Source organism: Cricetulus griseus, chromosome 2, assembly GCF_003668045.3.
Source record: "Cricetulus griseus strain 17A/GY chromosome 2, alternate assembly CriGri-PICRH-1.0, whole genome shotgun sequence".
NCBI classification, from domain to species: domain Eukaryota; kingdom Metazoa; phylum Chordata; class Mammalia; order Rodentia; family Cricetidae; genus Cricetulus; species Cricetulus griseus.
Window position 1 is genome coordinate 216834346 of NC_048595.1, and position 25739 is coordinate 216860084.

Genomic DNA, 25739 nt, shown 5'->3' on the forward strand with positions numbered 1-25739 from the left:
TTCTTTGAGAAACTTGGGGGCTAAAAGAGCTTTCTTTAAAGAGATGTGATCTAGTTCTTGGGGCCACTATCATAGAGATTTGACATAAAGCTATACTGAGTAAAACAATAGAGCATTGATGGAGAGATAGATGTCAATAGACAGAATCAAGGGGAAAGACCAGAAGAGTGTGTATGGGGGCAGTACATATCAGGCATGTTGTGGATGTCATACCATGAGCTAAGACTGGCAGAGTCACTGGTGATCTTTGTAGCAGGAGATAAATATATACATCACATGGGCAAAAGACTTAAAGTAAGAAATGGTTTTACAGTTTCAGAAGAAAATACTGGGTATATGTTTATGTTAGGAGTCATTAGGTCATATTAAACCCAAAGCAGAAGAAATTATTAATAAAATTGATTAAAATTACAAAAGAGATAGCAAAATTGTTTACTTTAAAATGTAACCAGACATATCAAAAAATTCCACAAATTGTGAAAAATAGGAATCTTGCAAGCAAGAAACCTTGCAATTAAAAAAAAATAAAGCACACAGAGTGTAACATGAATGAAAACAATAAAAATAACCAAAAATAGAGAGGAATGATGATTATATTGTGAATTTCAATTGTTAGGATATGTCCATATTAGAGTAGGGTTCTTGATCCTTTATGTCTACATACAAGTGAGCATGCCTTAACCACTTCAATCCTATTGTACTTGATTATTTCAGAGCTGAAATCCTTCCTTATGGTTATTACAGTATTTCCCTGAGATTTCATATATTAAGTTATAGATCTAAAAGATGCAGGGATGATGTGTAAAGAATCATGCTTTCGTTAGTGATGTGACTTGTTTTGTTTCAAACAGACTTGCTGATGGCTGTCAGAGGCAAAATTACACTCTGAAGTACACAATTCAGTGACTTTCAGCAAATTTAGAGTGCACAAAAATCACCACGTGCTAACCATGGAGTATCTCCACAGCTTTACCAAGAAGCCTTGGGCCCATTTCAGTTGCTTCTTTTCTTTTCCCCATTGTAGTCAACTGACACTACAGTCTTCTGTCTCTACATAGCTGTCTGTTAGGACACTACTTAGAATGATATGTGTGTGTGTGTATACACTGCATATATACACATATATACATACACACTATATACATATGTACAATATATATAAATGTACACACACACACACACACACACACACACACACACACACACACACATATATATATATATATATATATATATATATATATATATCCCTCTATTGTTCTGGGTCTGATAGGTTTAATGTTTACATGTTTACCCATGTTTTAGCATGAATAAATAGTCTGATTTTTAAAATAGCAATATAGTATCCTATTGTATGCTAGATCACATTGTGTTGATCTATTCACTAGCTGGTGGATGTGTTTGCATTTCTTAGACCTTATCTACTGTGCTTTTATGACCAAACAGGTAGAAGTTGAAGTGGACAAAGTTGTAAACAGCATAGAATTGCTGGATTCTATCTTTTTCTGACATTTAATTCTCTTAGAAACTGCAAATGTGTCCAGATGGCCACATCACCTTCCATTTCAATGAACAACACAGGAAGGAAGGTTCCAGTTTCTCTGCGTTTTTAACAGCAACTTGGCGTTTTCCATCTTGTTTATGTTAGTTCAGTAGAAGGAATCTTGTGGTTTAGATTTACATTTCCTAGTGTCTCATGCTGTTTAGCAACTTTTCATATTCTTAGCCATCATTGGTACATCTTTGAACACTCTCTATTTGAATTCTTTATTTTTTTCACCATTTACCATCTTTTTGTAGTTACAAAGTATCTTTATGTATTGCGGATATGTCACTAATTGTTCTTTCATTTGAAAATATCCTCTCCCATTATGTGGGTTTCATTTTTGCTTCCTTTATCACATTGTTTGAGGCACAAAGGTTTTAAATATCTAGCAAGTCCTGTTCATCCGTTGCTCATGTTTTGATATTTCAGCTAAGAAATCATTGCCCAACATTGTGAAATTTTCTTCTAAATCAAACGTTCTCAACCTATGGGTTGTGGTCCTTTTGGAGGCTGTATATCAGATATCATACATATCAAATATTTACAATATAATTCATAACAGAAGCAAAATTATGGTTATGAAGTAGCAATGACATATTTTTATTGTTGGGTCATCTCAATATGAGGAACTGTGTTAAAGGGTCACAGCATTAGGAAGGTTGAGAACCACTGTTCTTCAATAGTTTTCAACCTTATCCTTGAGTCTACAGCCCACTCTGTTTCTGTGCATGGAATAGCTTAGGGCCTCATTTCCACTTTTGTCATCCCAGCACAATTTGGTAAGGAGATTTCTGACTCTTGAACTCTCTAGAAGCTATCCAGAAATGAGGCTTATCTCCAGGATGTCAATTCTATTCCATTTGTCTGCACATTTATCTATCTATGTTAACAGCATTTGGCTTTGGCTAGTGTGGCTTTGAGCTGTATCAACACTGAATAATGTCAGTCCTTCATGTCTTTCTTTTTCAAGTGTGTGTGTGTGTGTGTGTGTGTGTGTGTGTGTGTGTGTGTGTGTGTGTTTTGCATTTCCTTAAGGACTTCCTCCCTCCCTCCCCTCCCTCCTCCTCCTCCTCCCTCCCCTCCCTCCCTCCCTCCCTTCCTTTCTTCCTTCTGGTCTGTTTTTGTTTGTTTGAAAAAGTGTTTCTTTGTGTAGGTTTGACTATTCTGAAACTTGCTCTTTAGACTAGGCTGTCAGAGATCTACCTGTGTCTGCCTCTTGAGTGCTGGGATTAAAGGTATGTGCCACCACATCTGCATATATGGCCAATTTCTTCAAAAAAGAAATCGGAGATTGTATTTGTAAAATATTTTCTCCTATCCATAATTAGAGGTACACTTCCCACTTCTATGTGTCTTTTACATATACTCTCACCATGTTTCATTGTTTTCAGGGCAAGATCTTGTACTTTTGACAAATGAATTTGAAAGCATTTTATCCTAAGTGGAACTGTTTTAGGATTTTTTAGTTTACAGGAAATTTTTTTACAGTATTTATTTATTTGGTGTGTGTGTGTGTGTGTGTGTGTGTGTGTGTGTGTGTGTGTGGTATGTTTGCAAAGATCAAATGAAATGTTGGTGGGTTCTCTCCTCCCACCATGTGGATTCTGGGTATTGAAGTCGGATTGCCAGCCTTCGTGGCAGACACTTTTACTCACTGAGTAGTCTTGGTGGCCCAAGTAATCCACTTTTGTATGTTCATTGTATTTCTTAGTCTTTGGAATTCATTTAATTTGTTTTGTTTCTAATATATATGCTTTTCTATTATGCTTTTCTATATGCTTCCCAATGCTTTTCTATGTTTGGATCAATTTATTTTCTTTTATAAGTGCCCTGGCTAGAAGTTCTAGTATAATATCACATACAAGTAGTGGAGCAGGAATGATTGTCTTATTTCCAATAATTGAGGAAAACATTTAGTCATTCTCACTTAAATATGAACTTAGTCATCATTTTAACATAGACTTTTTTCGTTAAGCAAGTTCTCTTATGTCACTAGAATGCTGAGGCCGTTATCATAAATGTCAGGAAGAACTTATCAGTTGATTGTTCTACATTTACTGAGATGACCATGTAGTTTGTTTCTTATTCTCTGATGAATTAATGTGATATTTTATAATTTCTAGGTCTTCAGTTTTGTTGGTGAAGCCTGTAAGAAGGTGACATTAAATGTACCTTCAACACTAGAGGTGGACCAGATAATCGGAAGAGGTGAGGACACTCTGAACCGCTGCTTTGAAACAGACATGTGGTGTACTTAGTCTGCCAGGGGCATGGTGTGTCATCTTTGCCTTCTGGAGCTAGTCTACATTGACTTAGAAATAGAGACAATTCAGTATTATTTCAAATACACAATTTTGCCCTTATTTCTGTTGGATTTAGAAGTTAATTGTAGTGTGAGTTTTCCAATCAACAGTTTTTGCAGTCACTAATCTTTTACAGTTTAAAATACCACATTCTTAACACACTGGGATCTAAGAATTGCATAAGTATAGATGAATATTGAAGAGAAACACCATACCATTCTTTTACTTTAAAGTTAGATTTTATTTATTTTGTGCACAAGTTTGTGCACATATGCTATGTATGTGTGCATATGCAGGTGTATGTGTATACGTGTGTGCACGCACATGCGTGCGACTGTGTGTGTGTGTCTCAAAAGGCCGCTTGTGGGGTTTTGTTCTTTCCTTCTTCGCTGTGAGTACCAGGGATAAACTCAGGGTGTCAGGCTTGGTAGCAAACACCTTTATCCACTAAACAACCTTGACAGCCAGGGAGCAGTATTCTGATCAGTGTTGCATTTTTATTGAGAAGTATAACAAAGTCCATTCTCCTCTGGACTGCACATAGTCAACCATTTTGAAATGGACACCTGAGAGGCAGAATGAACTTCAGTTTCTACCAGCAGCTGGGAAGTTCTGCCCAGGTGTTGCTTATTTGTTTATTTTGTGTTCTTGTTTGTTTCTAATGTGATCTTAGAGAAATTAGAGGTAATTGCTAGGAGTTTTGACTTTTTTTAAAAAAAGAGATATACTTGTCCAAGAAATATGAAAATGATCTTTTCAACAGTGTTCAATTTCTGACTAAACTATCTCAGTTGATTTCATCAAATTAATATCACTTTTCCTACTGTGGGAAAGAAGATATAAAGAGAGGTAGGTTGTTTCTCTGGGAGAATAAACCAGAAGGAATCCTTCAGCTAAAAATATAAAGTTGAGAGATCTGTATTGTTAGCTCTTACAACATTCACTGCCTTTTGGTGGAACATCCATCATTTCATTAAACCCACCCATGACAGATTTAGGTAAAAGCAAAGATACACACGAAGCAAAGGGGCCCTTAGGTGAGGTAATTGTTTGGGCATCGCCAGTTTGGTTTCTGCAAAAGATGATGATGAATGGGATGGGAAACATTTGTGTTTTGATACTTAAATATACCTTTTACTAGGAGGCAAAAGTCCCAGATAGGGAAGATGCCATGGAAAGCTGTGTTTGTGGGCTTGGAATGTACAAGAAAAGCTGTGGGAATAGCTCAGGGACCAGTTTGCCTTCTTTACTGTCAGCTTGTGTGCCCCTCTGTTCCTTGTGCTTTTGTGTGTATCTTCTGACTACAGGCAGGTGCATCTGAAGACACACTCTATGTGTTGTTGAGGGAAATTTCTCTGTGTTTATTCAGGTGTGCCTGAGGGTGTGTGGCTCACCTTGTCATGAGAGTCATATGTGTACCTCTTTAGTGGAAGATAATTTTCATAAGTTCACTAGAAGAATGCCAATGTGTAAAAATCATGTTCAATAGAAATATACAGTCAAGAACCATGATTCTTAAATAAAACGAAATTATTATTTTTAAAAATGGAAAGACTATTATGGCATTCTACAAATGCAGTGTGCTTGATTTTCATGATCATGTACAGTATTTTAACATATATGTTTCCTTTACACATGCATCTCCACCTTACAACTGGAATTTTTTTTTTTTTTTTTTTTTTTTTTTGCGGGCAGTTAATTTGAAAGAGTGTCTCAGCTCTGCCGAAGGCATCAGGACAAGCGATCCTGATTTCAGAGTTCTAGATGATGGGTCAGTCTATCCAGCCAGAGCTCTTGTGTTGTCTGGAGAGAAAAGATCGTTTGTCATTCAGCTTTCTGACTCAAAGACACAGACACAGAAAGAGATTCCTGTAATCCTGGAGCACCAGAAGAAGGTATGAAAAGCACACTGCACATTCTCAAGCATGGGGGCTTTTTTTTTTTTTCTTCAGTAAATGTCCTTCCTTGAAAATGGCAAAGAGGACCAATGGAGAAATAGCATCTTTTCTTTCCCCTCCTGTCCCTTTTCCTCCTTGACATTCCTTCCATCTTCATTATTTTCCCTTCCTCCTCTCCTACTTGTTTTGATCCTATTTCCCCCTTTCCCTCCGTTTTCTTTCTTTTCTTTCATTTTCCAACTTTTAAAATTTGAATTAGACACAGGATTGTTTTACATGACAATCCCAGTTGCCTTCTCCCACCCATCTTCCCCTACCACCCCCCACCACTAAAACCCTATCTATCACATATCATTTCTGCTCCCCCTGGATGGTGAGGCCTTCCATAGGGTGTCATCAGAGTCTATCGTATCTTTTGGGATAGGGCCTAGGCCCAACCCCATGTGTGTTGGCTCAGGGAGTATTTCTCTATATGGAATGGGCTCCCAAAGTCCACACCTATGCTAGGGATGAGTACTGAACTTCTACAGGAGGTCCAGTAGATTTCTGAGGTTTCCTCACAGAAACCCATGTTCCTGGGGTCTGGATTAGTCCCATGCTGGTATTCTAGCTATCAGACTGGGGAGCAAGAGTTCCCGGGTGTTCAGGTCAGCTGTTTCTGTGCATTTTACCAGCCTGGTCTGGACCCCTGTGATCTTCACTTGTCCTTCTCTGCATCTGGGTTCCAGTTCAGTTCAGTGATTAGTTGTGGGTGTCGACATCTACTTCCACCAGCTGCTGGATGAAGGCTATAGGATGGCATATAAGTCAGTCATCAATCTCATAATCAGGGGAGGGCATTTAAGGTAGCCTCTCCTCCATTGCTTAGATTGTTCCCTCCATTTTCTTGCTTTGTCTTTTGTTTCTAAATCTTTCTCAACACCAGATAAACAATGGTTTTAGTTTTTCTGGTGTTAAATGTATGATATCTCCCTTCTGTGAAGCCTTTGTCTAGCTTTGATTTCTACCAAATGTCAGTTGTGTACTGGGATCAGTTTGAGATCTCTTGCATCACAGCCTTTAGAGTTTCTTATTACTGCCAACACTTACTCATGAGAAACAGCATTGTGAATGTAGTCACAAAAGGATGGGAGATTTCAATTGGCCTACCAAATCTATGCTAATGAACTAGTGGTAAAGCTAATTAATTGACTGCTTAGCATTTTACTGAATATTTAATAAATTATTAGTTGTTAATAATGGCCATGAAACCAAGCATCTCCCTTTGCTATATGAGATAAAATTATTACTTCTAAAGCACCTGTTGGATCATTTTGCAGTGATAGAAATGTTCTAGAATGTTCTATAATCTCCAGTGTCTGGCACATGTTATGTTAATTGCTTATGTTAATTGCTACTGGGTACTTAATATACAACTAGTGCAACAAAAAATTGAGTTTTCCATTTAAATTAATTTTGGTTAACATGGATCATCACAAGCCTACTGGTGGCCAGTGGCTATTGTATAGGACAGCACATGTAGATGGAGGAGTTAGGGACATGCATTTCCTTTCCATGTTTTACCTGATGGGGATACTCCTGATACTTAGTTTTACCATTAAATTCAGGTACTGAAGAAAAGACACACTAAGAATACTGTGCTCAGGAGAGCCAAGAGAAGATGGGCACCCATTCCTTGTTCAATGCAAGAGAATTCCTTGGGCCCCTTCCCATTATTTCTTCAACAGGTAGGTATTCTTTCCTTCTGATTGTGGTCCTGCTAGGAGGAGAATCTGTTTGACTCAGATTTAACCATGGTTAAGCATTAAAAAACAAGCAGATATGACTAAAGTTGCTCATGAAATACAATACAAATGAATAAAGTAAGAAAATGACTGATTTACTAATAGTGTAAGACAACCTATAGCCTTCGTGTGCCTTCAGTCATTTATTTGTTTCTTTAGGTGATGTTTACTGGGTATCTGTATGCATTACATGGTATTATAGATATTGATATAAGCATTGGAGATGGAAATAAATTGAGTCCTGTCTTCTTTTCTTCTTGGAACGGGTAGAAGTGAGATGAAGTCTCAATATGTAGCCCAGGTTGGCCTCAAACTTATTATCCTCCTGTCTCAGTCCCACATATGCTGGGGCTACAGACTTAGCTTGGCCACCTTGCATGGTCAAAATGGCTTATCCCTGTGTTTAAAAGTGAGACTGCATGCTTCACTTTCTAGAGCCCAAATCTTCACAGATCCTGATTATTTTGTTTATGCAATCTATTATGCCATAATTATTCATACTATTATTTATATTAGTACATTTCATTATTATATTATAGTTTATTGTGTATCCCATTGACTTGCTCTCATGTAGCCATAACTAACTTCAATTTAGATGGAACTTCTTCCCAGAAACTTTGGGCTCAGCTATAAAGAAAATGGCATAAAAGGGTCTGCAAAATAGCTCAGTGGTAAAGGTGCTTGCCACCAAGCCTGACACCTGAGTCCAATCCCTGGGACCCATATAGTGAAAGGAGAGACTTCATCACTGCATGTTCTTCTCTGACTTCCATATGTGTACTGTGAACTTACTCTTACCAACTATAAGTTATGTTGTTCTTTTCTACTGAAATATTGTTGTTAAGATATATAAAATACTTATAGATGTATATATTACAAGGTAGTATTTAAATGTAATTCTAAGTGCTTACTTCTGTGTATTTTTCTTTCAGGTTCAGTCTGATGCAGCTCAAAACTATACTATCATATACTCAATAAAGGGGCGGGGAGCCGACCAAGAACCCCGGGATTTGTTTACCATAGACAAACACACTGGGAATCTGTATTGCCATAAGGCCGTGGATCGTGAGAAATATGATGTTTTTGATGTGGGTGTTTTATTGATAACTATGGCTCTATATTAATGAACTATTTGTCTTCCGAGGCTTTGCCTGCTCTTTTCTTTTTAGGTTCTCTCCTTAGAGGGTGTTGTAAAGTCAAAGGACAATGGCATGCACTGTATGTTGGAATGCTTGCTCAACCCTTTATTTCAGCTTGCATTAGGCAATTGTGAAATGAAGCAAAGAGGTTTAATTGTATTTGAACATAAAACCCAGTACAGTTGTAGGAGGTTTAGCTTGTCAGACATCATCTCTGGTTACTAGAACATTTTCAGTTCTCCACAGAGATTCACAGTTGATCTTCCTCCACTGCTCTACCTTTCTTTTTTGTCTTTCTTCTACATATGTTACTCTCTGATCATGTCTGATAACTAGATAAAGTAAAAAAGTAGGAAGCAAGGTCTAAATAAAGGCTATCAGGTCAGATATCTGATATGGATAAGTGTGTATTCAGTGGGGAACTGACTTAGGCAGTTTCCATCATAGAGCAAACTGTACTCTGCTGTCATGAACCAATTTCAGCAAGAAGGATTCCCCTTTGGGGAGAAGGGTTACATCTGTTTCTGGAAGATGAGAGAGGTGCTGAGAAACTAACCTGACTGATATACTCATATGGCATTCTTTGCCTTGGGCTATAAAAACATTCAACTTGATGTAATTATATACTGAGCAGTACTACGTTCTGATGTTACATTTCCTTTGATTAATGATCAACGAGGGAATTAGTAAATGTGTTTTATAATAAGAACTGTTTAAATCGACAGTCTAAGAGTCCAGAAACAACAAAATTGGGAGATTTGCTTCATCGATCATGTAGAAGAATTTTTCAAATGGCCATGAGTTGCCTGTTCTCCCCATGAAGATTAATGACGACAGAGAGATTAAAGCTGTAAACTGAGTTACAAGTACACCCAATGCCTCACAATAATGCATATGGAATGTCATCCAAATTCTCTCCATTCTGACCTACTTTGTATCTGAAAGGGAGCTGTTTCCTCCCTACAGTGAAGGCCCATTGCTTTAATTATCTCAGTGTGGAGCATTGATGAGGTAGCTTATTCCTGAAAGGACTTGCAGGGAAGGGTACAGGGCATCTCATCTCCCCTGTGCTGTGATGTTGACTGCCTGCTGATGTTGTCCTCCTTTCTCCCACAGTTGACGGCCTATGCATACACTGTAGATGGCTATTCGGCTGATTCACCTCTCCCACTGCCCATCAAAATAGAGGATGAAAATGACAATTATCCTCTTTTTACAGAAACAATTTATAATTTTGAAGTTCCAGAAAGCAGTAGAATTGGTAAGCCTGTTTCTATGTCAAATATGTTTTTGTGTATATTTTTAAGACAGTGGAATTTTTATTTTTTGTTTCTGTTTGCACTGTTTGTGTGCATGCATCCGTGTGTGTGTGTGTGTGTGTGTGTGTGTGTGTGTGTGTGTGTGTGTACGCGCGCGCGCGCGCGCGCACATACAGGCATGTGAAGACTTGAGTAGAACCTCCCCTGTCATCTTCAAGTTACAATTTACCTTGTTTTTTGAGACAGTGTTTTTCTCAGTGGCCTGGAGTTTATCAAGTAGGCTAGGCTGGCTGGCCATTGGGCTCTGGAGATTCATCTGTCTCTGACTATCATGCTGTGGAATTCTGAGTCCACCATCATCACCAGCTTCTTTTTAAATATGGATTCTGGGGATCAAACTCAGGTCCTAGTGCTTGCAAGACATTACTTTGTCAATGGACGTCTCTCCCCATTAGAGATTTTTGTATTCATGGCCAGTCGATCATGAGCTAACACAGATCTGGCATCTACTTATCAGAAAACATTAGTTATATCCCATCAAGTCTAATCAGCATGCCTCTCACCAGATACTACAAGGACTTCCAACATGGTCAGTGAGACACTAATTATCAATGAGGGCATGCTGCCACTAGTCAGGATTTGTACTGTTTTACTTTATGTATTCATGCATTTTACTTTATCTTCTTACTGTGTGCTTTTATCATATCCCCCCTTTCAAGAGGACCCACAGGGTAGAATGAACAGTAAAAACATAGTATAGATATTTCAGTGGGGTTGTGGGAAAGTATTAAATGATAGAGACAAGGGACACAGTATTTAAATTCTTTTTAAATGTCTGTTTTCTTGAACTACTTTATGACATATTATTTAGAATAAACACTAGAATAATTTGAGGACCCCTAGATCACACAAGTTCCATTCTAAGAATACCCCTTCAATGTGGAAAAAAATTGTTTTATTTCTGTGGCATTTTCATATTTTGTTCCTGAGGCTTGCATTATGAAGAGTATATACCACCATACCAGGAGAATGGGGACTCAGACAAAAAAGATGGCTAATATTTTTTCTGCTAAGATTTCTGGTCATTGTTTATGTCCTTACTGTAATGTATCTGCATTTCCCTTTCTTGTTTTACTGTGACAATTTGATTATCTAATGTTAACATCCTCTTTGCACACATGTGAAATTAAATTAAGATGGAGATTTTGGAGTTTAGGAAACACACTATTTTGTACATGTTCTATTTTAAAGTCACTGAGAGGAGTCAAGGCAACCTTTGAGTTCTCTCACCTATAAATGCACAATATACTTCATGTCACAGGAAAACTATCTATCTATCTATCTATCTATCTATCTATCTATCTATCTATCTATCTATCTAAATGTGTGTGTGTGTGTGTGTGTGTGTGTGTGTGTGTGTGTGTGTGTGTGTTTGTGTGTGTGTGTACGTGTTTCTCAGTTTCATGAACTTATGGCCACATTGTATTTTTCTGGTTTCTTTTTTTAAATTTTATTTATTAGTTCTAGTTAGGGAACAAGCTTGTTTCACATGTAAGTCCCTTCTCCCTCTCCCTCCCCTCACCCCCATCCCTCCTCCCCCACCCCCAGCCTACCCCCACTCCATCCACCCACCACTCCCCAGGCAGGGTAGGGCCCTCAATGGGGGCTCTGCAAAGTCCACCAAATCTTCCTGTGCTGGTCCTGGGCCCTTCCCCATGTGTCCAGGGCCAGAGTGTAACCCTTCACGTGGGATGGGCTCTCAAAGTCCCTTCTTGCACCAGGGAAAAATACTAATCCACCACCAGAGGTTCCCTGGAGTGCAGAGGCCTCCTTATTGACATCCATGTTCAGGGGTCTGGATCAGTCTTGTACTGGCCTCCCCGACAGCATCTGGAGTCGATGTGCTCTTCCTTGTTCAGGCCAACTGTTCCTGTGGGTTTCTCCAACCTGGTACAGACCCATTTGCTCTTCATTCCTCCCTCTCTTCAATTAAATTTCCGATTTCAGCTCAGTGTATATCTGTGGATGTCTGTCTCTGCTTCCATCAGCCACTGGATGAGGGCTCTAGGATGGCATAAAGAGAAGTCATCAATCTCATTTTAGGGGAAGGGCTTTTAGGTTATCCTCTCCACCATTGCCTGGATTGTCAGATCGTGTCATCCTTGTAGGTCTCTGGAGATCTCCCTGGTTCCAGATCTCTTCTCAGACCTATAGTGGCTCCCTCTGATATGGTATCTCTCATCCTATCTCTCTCCTCTATTCTTCCCCCAACTCAATATTTCTGCCCCTCCATTTCCTCTCCTCTACTCCTCTTCTCTTGCTCTTATTGTAGCAGCTCCCTCCCCCCTACCCTCATGCTCCCAATTAGTTCAGGAGTTCATGCCACTTCCATTCCTGGGGACCATTTATCCCTTAGAGTCCTTCATATTTCCTAGTTTCTTTGGTGAAGAGGATTATAGGCTGGGAATCCTTTGCTCTAAGTCTAAAATTCATATATGAGTGAGTACATACCATGTTTGTCTTTTTGTGACTGGGTTACCTCACTCAGGATGGTTTGGTTCTTCTAGTTCCATCCATTTGGCTTCGAATTTCAAGATTCCATTGCTTTTTTCTGCTGAGTAGTACTCCATTGTATAAATGTACCACATTTTCTCAATCCATTATTCAGTTGAGGGGCATCTAGGTTGCTTCCAGGTTCTGGCTATTATAAACAACGCTGCTATGAACATGATTAAACATATGTCCTTGTTGTATGAACATTCACTATTTGGGTATATACCCAAGAGAGGAATGGCTGGATCTTGAGGTAGACTGATTCCCATTTTTTTCTGAGCAACCACCATACTGATTTCCAGAGTGGTCTTACAAGTTCGCACTCCCACCAGCAATGGAGGAGTGTTCCTTTTTCTCCACATCCTCTCCAACATAGATTGTCATTGGTATTTTTGATTGGTTTCAGTTTTCCCTTGAGATTAAGGACAAACACTTAGGCTTAAACACTTGGGTTACTTGAAGCACACCTACCATTAGGTTCTGACTTATTAATGTTGTGTAGCTCTTGAAGAAAAATAAATAAAAATAAATCAAATCAGAGCAGACAAAGCAAGGAAGTGAGCAAGAAAGAGACACAGAGGAATGTTTTCAAATGAGCAGGAGATGAAGAGGTAGACTAAAAAGGTCACCCTGAGGACTTACGTTATGATTCATCAGGCAAAGGAGCTTGCCACCAAGCCCAACAACCTGAGTTGATTCCTGGGACCCATTTGATAGAAGAGAACTTATTCCTGTAAATTGTCCTCTATTCTATATGTGCTTTGGTATATCCCCCAATAAATTAATGAATTAAATTAAAAATCAATTTGATCATTTACGTAACTATACTAAAATGAGTCCTAATTTAACAATTAAGTCTGGTAAAAGACTGAATTACTTTAGGACTTATTATTACAATATGTTGGAATTCATGTTGAAATTATTTTATCCTTGTTTGTTTGTTTTTAAGATGGGCTTTACTGTATAGCCCAGATTGATGTCAAATTCTCAATCTTCCTGCTTCAGCCTCTTTAGTGCTGATAATACAAGGGTAACACCCATGCCCTGCTCTGAATTTACAATAGACGCATATTTAGTTTTTGGTAATTTACTATAAAAATTTTAATTTGTGACTCTCAATGCCAGAATGTTTGGATCCTCCATTAGACTTTTTCTTTCTATAGTCTGTTTAACGTTGTGATCCATTTGGGTAGATTCACATTTTAAATTAGGTTTCCACTGTCGTCACTCTGATAAGTTGAAAAGTGTAGAGACCAAGCACACTCTGCTGCTCTGGGAGTTCAAATTTGCTTTTTAACACACAGGTACTGTAGTTGGAGTGGTTTGTGCCACAGATATGGATGAACCTGACACGATGCACACACGCCTCAAGTACAGCATCTTGGAGCAGAACCCAAGGTCACCTGGGCTCTTTTCTGTGCACCCTGATACCGGCATCATCACCACCGTCTCTCATTACATGGACAGAGAGGTAAGGTCCCTACTATAGAAAATCATTCCACTGTGGGTTTAACTCTTTCCCACTTACTATAACTTGCTATGCTATTTTGTATTTTATCTGAAGTATAAGAAATTATGAATTCCTGAAATGTTTCCTAGTTTTTAAACAATATTTTTATTTCCATATGAAAGAGAGGCATTAAGAAATAGAAACTTTTCTTAATGATTTGTGTTTAAATGGGAAGATACAATGTGTTTCTTAGGAAAACTATTGCTTATCATTTTATTTCCTTTAAAGTGTGAGGCTAGTTGGTTTCAGAGAAGTAAAATCTTCAGTCATCATGCAGCACACTAAGGTTTAGCTTTTTTTTTGATGAGTATAGTGCTTATTCTAATCCCTATTCAGTTAGTTCTATCTGTGTGTAGTTTATCAAAGAAAACTATTAGTTGGGATAAAATTAAATTAAATTTATTAATAAAAGTATATGGTCCTGTGTGTGGTAATTGTATTCAACCTCTTTATGTGAATTTAGAATTATCTACTTGATTGATTAGGAAGGTATAATAAATATCCAATCTACATAAGAGAAATATGGTAGAAAAATTTATTCTTTCACCCAAGTCAAATTATTTCAAGAAGTCTTCAAATCTTTTGTTATTATTTCTCTGGTCAGCCTGTTTAACTCAGAGTCAAGAATTATTAACTGAAGATGAATCACATGTGTAAAATAACTCTGTTGGGGTGCTTCTAGGGTCTGTCTGCACTATAGCTAGAACAATGTACCTAGAATGATTACTATGACAAGGACAAATGGTATGGAAAGAATCAATGGAGTGTGAGTCCAAAGACAAGAGGAAAGAACGTGGGACTCTATAGAAAGCATATAAACTAGTACAAAAGTTTTTGTTTCTATCATTTAGATTTTTTGTAACATTGGAACATTTATGTGGTAAAGCATTGAGCAATACTGTTTTAGTTGCTTTCCATGCAGCAAAATACCTGATAAAAGCAACCTAAGGATGGAGGGATTTAGTTCAACGGTATAGTCCATCAGGGAAGGAAATCATGGTGGCAGGTCACCTTGAGGCAGCTGGTCACAAGGGCACTCACAGCAGGAGTTGAGATAGGAATTCTGCTGTTCAGCTGCTTCTCATTCTATGCAGCCCGGGCCCAGCCTTTGGAGCTGTGCTGCCCACATTTAGGTTGTCTTCCCATCTCAGCTCATCCAAGCCAGTAGCTCCCTCACAGACAGATATACCTAGATGTTTGATTCCATGGTGATTCTAGATTCCATCAGGCTGGTGATGGAGATTAATCATCACAGCAACAAATGGGAAATTTGGAAGCCATCATATGGATATTTTTATACATTTCTAGTGTGAAAATGGGTATGTTAATTAATTGAAGAGAGGGCTTCCCCCATCTGACAGATTAAAATTGATGAGGCTAAGGAATATGAAATAAATTTATAAGACTTGATTATCACACTTTTAAAGGCCCAAACCTGATCTAGTCTCAGGCTGCAAACAAAAATGTAATGGGACTTTGTGTGGTCAAAGTCCCATTTTGTGCAGAGCAATATAGAGAGTGAAGATGTTAATGAGCAAAGGAGATAACAAATTATGGAAGTTAGATGAAAAGCACAGGTTACCGGTGTCTTGGGGACCACTGGAGGAGTGCCTCTCGGTGAGAATGCTGACTTGTAGTAAGAAAGGGAGAGCACATAAACAGAAGACTTAAGGATGAGAGGAAGACCCCAGAAATGAAAACAACCAACAGAAGGAGTGGATGCAGAAGGGTAAAGCAAAAGAAAAGACACCACCAATGACTGTATCTCTGACAAATCTCTTCATGTCCTGATCACTACTCCATGTTCAGTGGTCATCTATAACCTCTCAATGGCCAAATTTAGGATTCTTCTAGTCTCTTTGCTTGGCACTCACTAAAGCCTTTTACCTTGGATTCATGGTTCTCATCTTGCTTCTTTGTCATTTGCTTATTAATACTCTTTGCTTAGTTGTCTCCCTTTCCCTGTGCTTGAGGAGGCTGTTACTCATCACGTCTCAGCTCCTCTCATCATACCCTCTTCCGCATGATTCTAACTACCCCCTGGAAGGGTGCCTCCCTATTGCTACTTCCTGCCATAAGGGATGGGCCACCCATGTATTTATTAGATCTCATTATGCAAATAAGATCCTTCACCTTCTAAAACTCCCTTCATATTCACAGCCCTCCTCATCCTCCTCTGTAATGTTGCTGCCCTTAATGAGCTATCTCATTCTGGACCTCCCATGATGGCAAGTGGTGGCCTTATCTACCTACTATATAACTTGACCTACCATATTGTCCATCACCACCTCTTTATCTCTTAAGTTGATAATTGATTATTGAATCTTACTCTACTCTAACTCCTAAGCACATTTCATCTCCTTTTCCCTTTGCTTTTGCTTTTACTGCCTCAGGTTTGGACCACCTGTTAGTGTAGGGGCACCCTACCTGTTTGTTCACCGTGAAGCTAGGTTGGCTTACTCTAGACCAGTGGTTCTCAACCTTCCTAATGCTGTGGTTCTTAATATAGTTCTACCATAAAATTATGTCTACTGTTACTTCTTAACTGTAATCTTGTTACTGTTATAAATTGTAATGTAAATATCTGTGTTTTCTGATAGTCTCATGTGGCTCCTCTGAAATGGTAATTCAACCCAAAGGGGTTATGACCCACAGGTGGGTCCTTGCTCTAGACAATGCTTACAGTTCCTGAAGCACATTATAAAACTCAAAATGTCATTACTCTGTACTCTATCTCTGACTTTCATTTTTTTTCTGTTAGAAAATGTCTAAATTCTCAGTCTGTTGTTTTGTAAAGTGCTACATTTTCAGAATTATCTTTCTCTACCAAATTTTAAGAATATACCCAAACATAAAAATCAAATAAAAACAAGCGAAAGAATGTGCAACACTGATTTCATTTACAAATCTAAACAAGTGTCTGAGTCAAGTAAATAATTGTTTTACTTTCAGGTTGTAGACAAGTATACATTGATAATGAAAGTCCAAGACATGAATGGCCAATTTTTTGGACTGATCAGTACATCAACTTGTATCATAACAGTGCAAGATTCCAATGACAATGCGCCCACTTTCAGACAAAATGGAGTAAGTTTAGAAAAAAAATCTATCTTTGTTCTATCTATTTCTGTCTACTAATCTGGGCTTATAAGGTTTTTGGCATACTTTGAGGCATGTGTTCATTTATGAATAAAACTGCAGTTCAAATACACAGTATACCTGAGCCTTCATCCAGGAGCTGATGGAAGCAGAAGCAGACACTCACAGCCAAACGCTGAGCTGAACTCCTGGAATCCAGTTGCAGAGAAGGAGGAGTGTTGAGCAAAGGGGTCAAGACCAGGCAGGAGAAACCCACAGAAACAGCTGACCTGAACAAGAGGGAGCTCAGGGACTCCAGGCTGATAGCTGGAAAACCAGCATAGGACCAATCCAGACCCCTGAATGTGGGTGTCAGTGAGGAGGCCTGGGCAAACTATGGGGCCTCTGGTAGTAGATCAGTATTTATCCATAGCATATGAATGTACTTTGGGAACCCATTCCACATAGAGGGATACTCTCTCACAGCCTAGACACATGGAGGAGGGTGTAGGCCCTGCTCCAAATGATATGACAGACTTTGAATATCACCCATCGAAGGCTTCACCCTCCCTTGGGAGCAGAAAGGGGATGGGATAGGGGGTTGGTAGGGGACAGGGAAGGAGGGGAGGGAGAGGGAACTGGGAGTGACATATAAAACAAGCTTGACTCTAATTTAAATTAAAACAAAAACAAATATATAGTATACACATCTACACATGGCCTCTGTTTACTGATATTAGTATTTATGTTATCTACCCCTTGTTGAAGGGCAATAACCTCAGTCTACATTTGTAGGAAATATTCTTTGTCTTAAAGTTTCATGAAACAGTACTATCTGTGACCGTGCTTTTAGACAATCTATATAAACACCACGAAGACAACTTCTTTTGGAAATTAGGAAATATTTTACTTTGGGAAAGTTTTCTATAGCAAGTTAAAATTTTAATGGCTTTCTTTTCTTCCAGTATGAAACTTCTGTGGAAGAAAACACATATAATGTTGAAATCTTGCGCATACCTGTAGATGATAAGGACTTGATTAAGAGTGCAAACTGGAAGGCAAATTTTACCATCTTAAAAGGAAATGAAAATGGACGATTCAAAATCACAACAGACCCAGAGACTAATGAGGGTGTTCTATGTGTTGTGAAGGTAAATAGATAACGTATATAAATGGTTTTATCACTTAGACAGTCTCTGATCCTACACTAGCCAAGTTGAAAAAGAGCAAGTTAGGCTGATGGTTCTCCTGTGAGCCCTCTCTTCCTTTTCTCCTGTGTATGCCAGAATACTGTTAATTATGAAGATCCCTGTATCTCCAGTGGCACCTTTTCCACACTTAGAAAGCCTTCTTTCTTAATATTGTTAATTATAAAGATCTCTGTATATCCAGTGGTACCCCCCACACACATTTAGAGAGCTTTATTTCTTAAGTTCTTAGTATAACTCTACATAAGTCATTTTCTTTACAACTCAAATCCTTAGGCCTGGGTCTATGTCTAGAAGAGATACACATTTTTTTTCCATTTTCTGGAAAATGCTTCTGTGTCCATTTGGGTATTCCTAATGTAACGTAGAAGCCCCATATTCTTCTCACTCTTTTTAGGATACGTGCCTGGTTGTATTTTACCCCTAATAGGCAATACCTAGGGTGAATACAGTTTTACCTAAAACAGCATTGAAAGGACATATTTTTATTTTATATATTGTTATTTGATTGTACTCTATATTATTGGTCTCAAGTTATATAGGCAGGAAGGTCTTTTTTTGACACTAACATTTGTTTTTATATTTCTAGCCTCAAACAAAAAGATAATAGTGTCCCATGGACAGTATTATGTCTATTTACTGTGTGAGGGCCACTTACCTATTAATGAGAAGTGTAATCGTACTGGTTTTAGTTGTTTTCCTATGTGAGAATTCTAAGGGATTGTATGCTAAGGCCTGGAAAGTTCTGTCCAAATGGGAATAATCAGACATGCAATCTGAGTATCAAATGTTTATTTCAGCATGTCCCCGCTTTGTCTCTGGTTCACATTTGCTGAATTTCAGATATATAGAGTATAAATTTTCTCCCCAGCAAAACTTGGAACATATTTAGTTCTATTATTTATAACATGACAATTTCAATTATATTTATAATTATTATACAAATTAATAGATATTTAAATTTAAATTGAGCACAATTAATATTCCTACATCTAATGAATACATTTAGTAGTTAAAAAATGAACAGTGGCTATGAACTGTGCATATTGTTGTGACAGGCAATGGATGAGACTTGTATATTACTTTACCTTAGATGTTGCTTCTCCTTTAGGATAAGGTATGAATATCCTCAACTGATAGTAATAGTGATAGATAATAATAATAAGCAACTTGATGATGATGGGGTAAATTAGTTTCTGAAAGCAAATAGAAATTATCAATTCAGTGAAACCCTGTTTTTTAACATTCCTACTTTGCTGACCTTTCCACGACCCCATGCCCCAGCAAGATCACTTGGCAGTGTTCACATCCTGGTGACTGTTTGCAGTGTCTTCTCACACAGTTATATTTTCATATCCATATCTGGCTAGTAAACCAACACTATCGGTAAATTGTTATTTACCAAATGGCAGGCATATCAAGTCCTTACTGTGAGCTATCTCATTTACTTGGCTTAAATGAGAATAGACTATTTGTTACTTAACAATAAATGTATTATTTACTTTAATTTTATTTTAATAAGTAAGTAGACTATTAATAGATTTAGTTTAAAACCAAAAATATGTAGTGAAATGTCCTGTTTTTCCTAAGAAATTTGGTTCTTCTAGAAGAATCAGTAAGCCTTGCCAACTTGTCACTTGGTGTTTCAAAGGTATCACACACACACACACACACACACACACACACACACACACACACACATACACACAAACACACACACACACAATGCAAACATGCACACTTGCACACATACACAAATAAGCATGCACATAGTCACCCTTATTTTAGCTTATTGTTGAGATTAGAACACTGACATAATAAATTTTTATATAGTTTTAAAACCTCTTCAACACCTATGGAAGTATAAACCATGCATTATACAAAAATTATGTCTGAAAACATTACCATATTAGACTTAAACAGTTCTTCAGTTTTAGAACTATATGTATGGTATAGATATTTTAGTACATCAATGGCATGAGTATAAGCTGTACTACACTAGTGGAAATCTTTTTTTGTGATTTGAAAGTACACTAAAGCAAATAGCCATGGTGTGTGTGTGTGTGTGTGTGTGTGTGTGTGTGTGTGTGTGTGTGTTTGTATTTGTTACACACACATGTGCAGACCCAAGTGTTATTTCACAATACAGGATAATTCCTAGAAATGGTGATGCTTAATGGAGAGCATGGATCTTCTTGTGAGGCAGTTGTGTTTAATACTTTTTCTAATTTGTGTCTAGGGTTTACATTCCTATCTGCAACTGAAATCTGGCTATCCAGTTCTTGTCTTTTATATAGTTGCTCTTAGGCATTATTATCAATTGCATCCTTGATTAGTAAAAGTAGTTTATATGTGCAGCCAAGATGGCTCATTGGGTAAGATTCCTTGATTTTCAGTCAAGATTACCTGAGTCTGAATCCCCAACCCCTATGTGGAAAGGTTGGAATGGCTGAGTGTGCCTATAATGCCAGTACATGGGAGTGGAGATGAGTGGATCTTGAGAGCTCTTTAGCTACCCAGCCTTGACAAAATGGTGAACCTCTGGTTCAGGAACTGATCCTATCTCAAAACAACAGTAAGAATGATAGAAGAAAACTGGAAAAGTCCATACTTCTCTGGTTTCCAAACCTGCGTGTGTGTGTGTGTGTGTGTGTGTGTGTGTGTGTGTGTGTGTGTGTGTGTGTGTGTGTATCTGTACACTTAGGCAAAGTGACACACATACAAACACAAATAATTTGTATTTCCCTTTTCTTGTGCTTTAAAACAGAGTAGAAAAACAACACCGCTGAACTTAAATATTTATTTGGCTTTCATAACCCTGGATTGTTATTTCTAATATTACTTCCATTTTTAAAAATAAGAACACTAAATCAAAGAGAAGTAGTGCCGTGGCCCACATAAGATGGATAGGTAGCTTGTGCCCCACATGCTCCAGAAGCTGAATGTTTATCCTTTCCAGGACAGGAATTGTGAGCATTCATCCAGACTGCTGATGCTATCCCCTTCATGCAGGGCCTTTGCCATCCCATGTTCTTTGCTATCTCTTGCTCTTCTAGCTTCATATCATATGGCATGGTCTCTTTATTTCTTATTTGAGTTATCTGCCTTGATAAAGTATGTTCTCATCAACACGAAAGGGACATCTCTTATTGGAATTTTAATTAGGTTCTATTTTCTGAGTTCACTTTTAAAAATTATCTTTGTCTTAACTCCTTTGTTAATATTACCTCTTTTTGTTCTTTTTATCAATACAATTTGTGTCAATCATGTCAAATTATCCCTTCTAATTTTTTTTTTTTTGCAAAAATCTTAGAAAACAGATCTGATGGGGAAAGTTCTTCTGTATATATGTCTGTCTTATAGGTTAATGAATAAAACACTGTTGGCCAATAGGGAAGCAAGATAGGCAGGACTAGGAGAGAAGGAGGATTCTGGGAAATGTAGTAAAGAGGGGTCACCATGTAATCCCGAGAAGAGAGGATACATGCTGGTGTCCTCAATAAGATAAGTCTTTATAAAATATATAGATTAATGGTTATGGTTGATACTTAAGACAGAGCTAGCAAATAAGAAATCCTAGTTATTGGCCAGCAGCATTGTAACTAATATTTATCTCTGTGTGTTACTTGGGTTCCCTAATGTGGAGGCAGAACTCAGGCAGCTGTGGGAAAGAGTTATTGTTACACAGATAATCACAGTATTTCATCACAGTATTTCACTATAGCAACACTCATCTTGAAGATGGCTTATTATGTTTTTCTAGAAAAAAACTTGTGCAGCTATGCCCTTAGGTATCTTATAACCTCAACAAGAGGTACACCTTTCCTAAATTAAACAAACTAAACACAGCATTTGGGATTTACCTCTGCTAGGTAGACCATGTCTCCAAAGGGAAGTCTTCCTTGCCAGTTGAAGAAACTGGGATTTGTTTGTTTGTTTTGTTTTTGTTTGTTTGCCTGTTTGTTTTCTAAAGAGAAAGAAAGGACATGGATTTGGACAAGCGGGGAAGGGGCTGGGAGATGGGAAACAGTGACCATAAAATATTGTATGAAAAAAGTATATATGTGTATGTATGTATGTATGTATGTATGTATGTATGTATGTATGTATGTGTGAATATATTATGTGTCCCTACACAAAAGGGAAAAAAAGGAATGAAGTCATGAGTTATTATGCTAAAATATCTCTTCATTTCCAATAGCCTTGTTCTTCATTGTTAGTCAAGACCGTAAACTAGAGATACACTTCTATCCTTCCTTTATACCTGGAAGGGCTGAATAATTAGTAGACTGAATCAAGAACTACTTGGATATTTTTCTTAGTTGTCTAGAGCTTGTCAGTTTGTCCTGATTCATATAACTTTGAATGGAAAAAGTACAGATCTTGGCCATTTTTACATGGAAGGTCCTGAATTCAACCTCCACAATTTTCTGGTGTGTTTGTTAGCACTTTTATGCACTCGTGGGATGTTTTGAATACATTTTTAATGTAATGAAACAAGCACTTGCCTTAGTGTGGAGAGAACTTACATTCCTTACCCCATTGACTTTGAGCCTAGAGAGCTGGTGAGAAGATACTGTGAGGCTCTAGGAAGCAGCCCTAGGCTGTGTAGCTGCATTCAGCCAGAACTAGGATCAATGGTTACCTGCATGTCCTTCACTTCCTCATTGCCTAAAGTTGTCCCTGTCTCCATATGGCTGCCCCAGCATATGATTTGTGTGATAGTCTTTGGTAGCATCAAAAAAAGTCTCTTCATACTTCTTTCTTCTTGCTGCTGGGATAATCATAAAAATATTTTCATATGCATGCTACAGGTTCTAAGATTCATCAACTTTTTGACTTTTTAGGGGATGTGTGGGTATTTGTTTCCAATGTATTGATATGGAGGTATAAGGATAGTATAAAAACAATTTTATTTATCAAATTAAAATTATATAAATATAATACACCTCATGTATGTGGTGCTTGTGGCGGCTAGAAAAGGTTATTGGATCACCTGGAACTAGAATTATAGGCAGTTATCTGTGAACTGCCTGTCAAGGATGCTAGGAACAAAATTCCAATCTTCTGGGACAGCAGCAAACACTCTTAACTACAAGGCCATCTCTCTAGTCCCTCCTGTATATGTTTTGATTTTGTTTAAATTCAGCAAGTGACTGTTTTGATCAGTTGAAAGACAGTCAGAGAAAATGTCCTGTGATTTCCTTCACAGTAGAATGGAAAATAGTGTCTTATGGATTTTGCTAGACTTTTCTGTCTAAAAATTACTTATAACTAAGAGATTAATCAAAACATTTCTGGAGGCTGATGAACCAAAGTAATTGATTTAGTGATGTGGAGAGATTAAAATGTGCCCATTAAGGAAATGGTCCGAGGCCAACCTACCTGGCTTTAAACTCTTGCCCAAACAAAATCCTTTGACTCTGGGACGACCGGGTTCGCTTCCTATTCTCCAGATTGCTGCTGTATAAAATGGGGGTGATAATGGGAATTTCTGCTGCACACAGGCATGAGGATTCAGTGAATTTACACTCACTGCTTAAAGCTCTGTTGTTTGTGAGCAGTGATCGTCATGGAGTTTACCATTTGATGGCCTTCTGCATCAACATAAGTGCATGTGGTAAATAACAGACAGTGCCAAAGCACTATGATTAAATTGTCACGAATGTAATCTTTTTCATAACACCAGGTAGTGCTTCATCATTCAGGAAGGAATCTTCAAAAACTGAAGTGGATTCCTAAGGAAGAAATGAGATCCTGGATAGATATTGCTCTGAGAAAAGACAGACTAGAGATGGCTCAATTAGATGTCTTGTATAAGGGGACTTAAAATAGATATTGGGAGCTGAGTGGGGCACACACACCAGTAATCCCAGCACTTGAAAGGTTGAGAAGGGAGGACCATCACAGGTTTCAGACAGATGGCTTTGACAACACAGTGAGTTTCTTGGCTGGCCTGGGCTGTAGAGTAAGATCCTGTTTCTAATAATACAGGGATGAAAATAAACAAACAAACAACAAAAACAAACCAACCATATTCTTGAAACACCACAAAAAGAAAATAGACATTTAGAGTATCTGTCAGACAGAAAGTAAATAAAATATTTTCACCTTTTGGATTTTACTGGTTACCATGCAATTTTACAAGGTTTGTCAAATACCAGTGCCAGATGGACCCAGTATCAGACTGTTAGACATTGATAAAAATCTGCAATACTTACAGGTTGAGAATATTTTTTTTCTTAAAATAATGTAAAAATAGTTGAGGGATTTCTTTCCTATGCCTTTGTAACTCCATCTGTGGATGTTTGGGAGACCACCCTTACTAAAGGCCAGTTAGCCCAGGATCACAGCTCCATAATGGAAGAGGGGTCACTCCTAGCAAAATGTGAACATGAATTTATTACACAGTCCTGGCCACATTGGTAAAAATGTCCAGCTACTTGAAATACCAAATGTACTCCACAGTGAACTGACATGCATATCCTCTGTCTTAAAGCCACTGGATTATGAAGAAAACCATCAAGTGACCCTAGAGATTGGAGTGAACAACGAAGCTCCACTCATCAGAGATGTTGCAAGCCGAGTACCCACCATGAACCGAGCCTTGGTGACAGTTCATGTGAGAGATCAGGATGAGGGGCCAGAATGCAAACCCCCTGAGCAATATGTTCGGATCAAAGAAAACTCAGCTGTGGGTTCCAAGATCAATGGCTATAAGGCCTACGATCCTGAAACCAAGAATAGCAATGGCTTAAGGTACACAAAACTCTGCAACCATGTGTTAACACAGTTGTCATAAGTGAAACAGCGAACTTATTTTGAGAGGTGTTTTGATGACAAATACTTACACAATTTCATGTTATTAACAGGTATAAAAAACTGCAGGATCCTAAAGAATGGGTCAGCATTGAAGAAGTTTCGGGGCTGCTTACAATATCAAAAGCCCTAGACAGAGAAGCCATGGCTCCAAGAAATGACTTATATAATATCACAGTCATGGCAATAGACCAAGGTAACAAAGTTTTGATTTAATATTTTACTATAAGTTGTAGTTATTGTTGTGCAGAAATAATCTTTTGGTAACTATATATAATTCGTGAAAATTGCCTAGTAGACTAGTATCTCTCTTGTTGTCCTACAAGATGACTTTGGTGAGAAGGTATCAGTGATTTCTGGTTTTGTTTGTTTGGTTTGTTTTCTGATAAGTGGGAATTATGTAGTCAAAGCTGCTTTTGAATTCACTGTGCAGCCAAGGATGAACTTTATTATTCTTGATCTTCATGACCCAGTATACTGAATGCTACAATTACAGACTTGCACTCCACACTCAGAAAGGTGTTTTTGTTGTTGACATAGTCTTACTCTGTAGCCCAAGTTGCCCTCAAGCCCACTATGTAACTCAGGCTGGTCTTAAAGTTGTGGCAGTTCTTGCCTTAGCCTTCCCTGCACTGGATTTAT

At 38.0% G+C, this 25739-nt stretch overlaps 1 protein-coding gene across 1 annotated transcript in view; it reads left to right on the forward strand.

Moving 5' to 3' along the window:
• Positions 1-25739, forward strand: part of LOC100771819 (desmocollin-3) — a 40032-nt gene that overhangs the window by 5775 nt on the left and 8518 nt on the right. The window contains exons 2-11 of the mRNA XM_035439064.1: positions 3670-3754; positions 5545-5744; positions 7355-7474; positions 8464-8619; positions 9787-9931; positions 13787-13953; positions 16945-17079; positions 18036-18221; positions 24778-25037; positions 25151-25293. Coding sequence (XP_035294955.1) covers positions 3670-3754; positions 5545-5744; positions 7355-7474; positions 8464-8619; positions 9787-9931; positions 13787-13953; positions 16945-17079; positions 18036-18221; positions 24778-25037; positions 25151-25293 — 1597 coding nt within the window. The remainder of the gene's footprint in view (positions 1-3669; positions 3755-5544; positions 5745-7354; positions 7475-8463; positions 8620-9786; positions 9932-13786; positions 13954-16944; positions 17080-18035; positions 18222-24777; positions 25038-25150; positions 25294-25739) is intronic.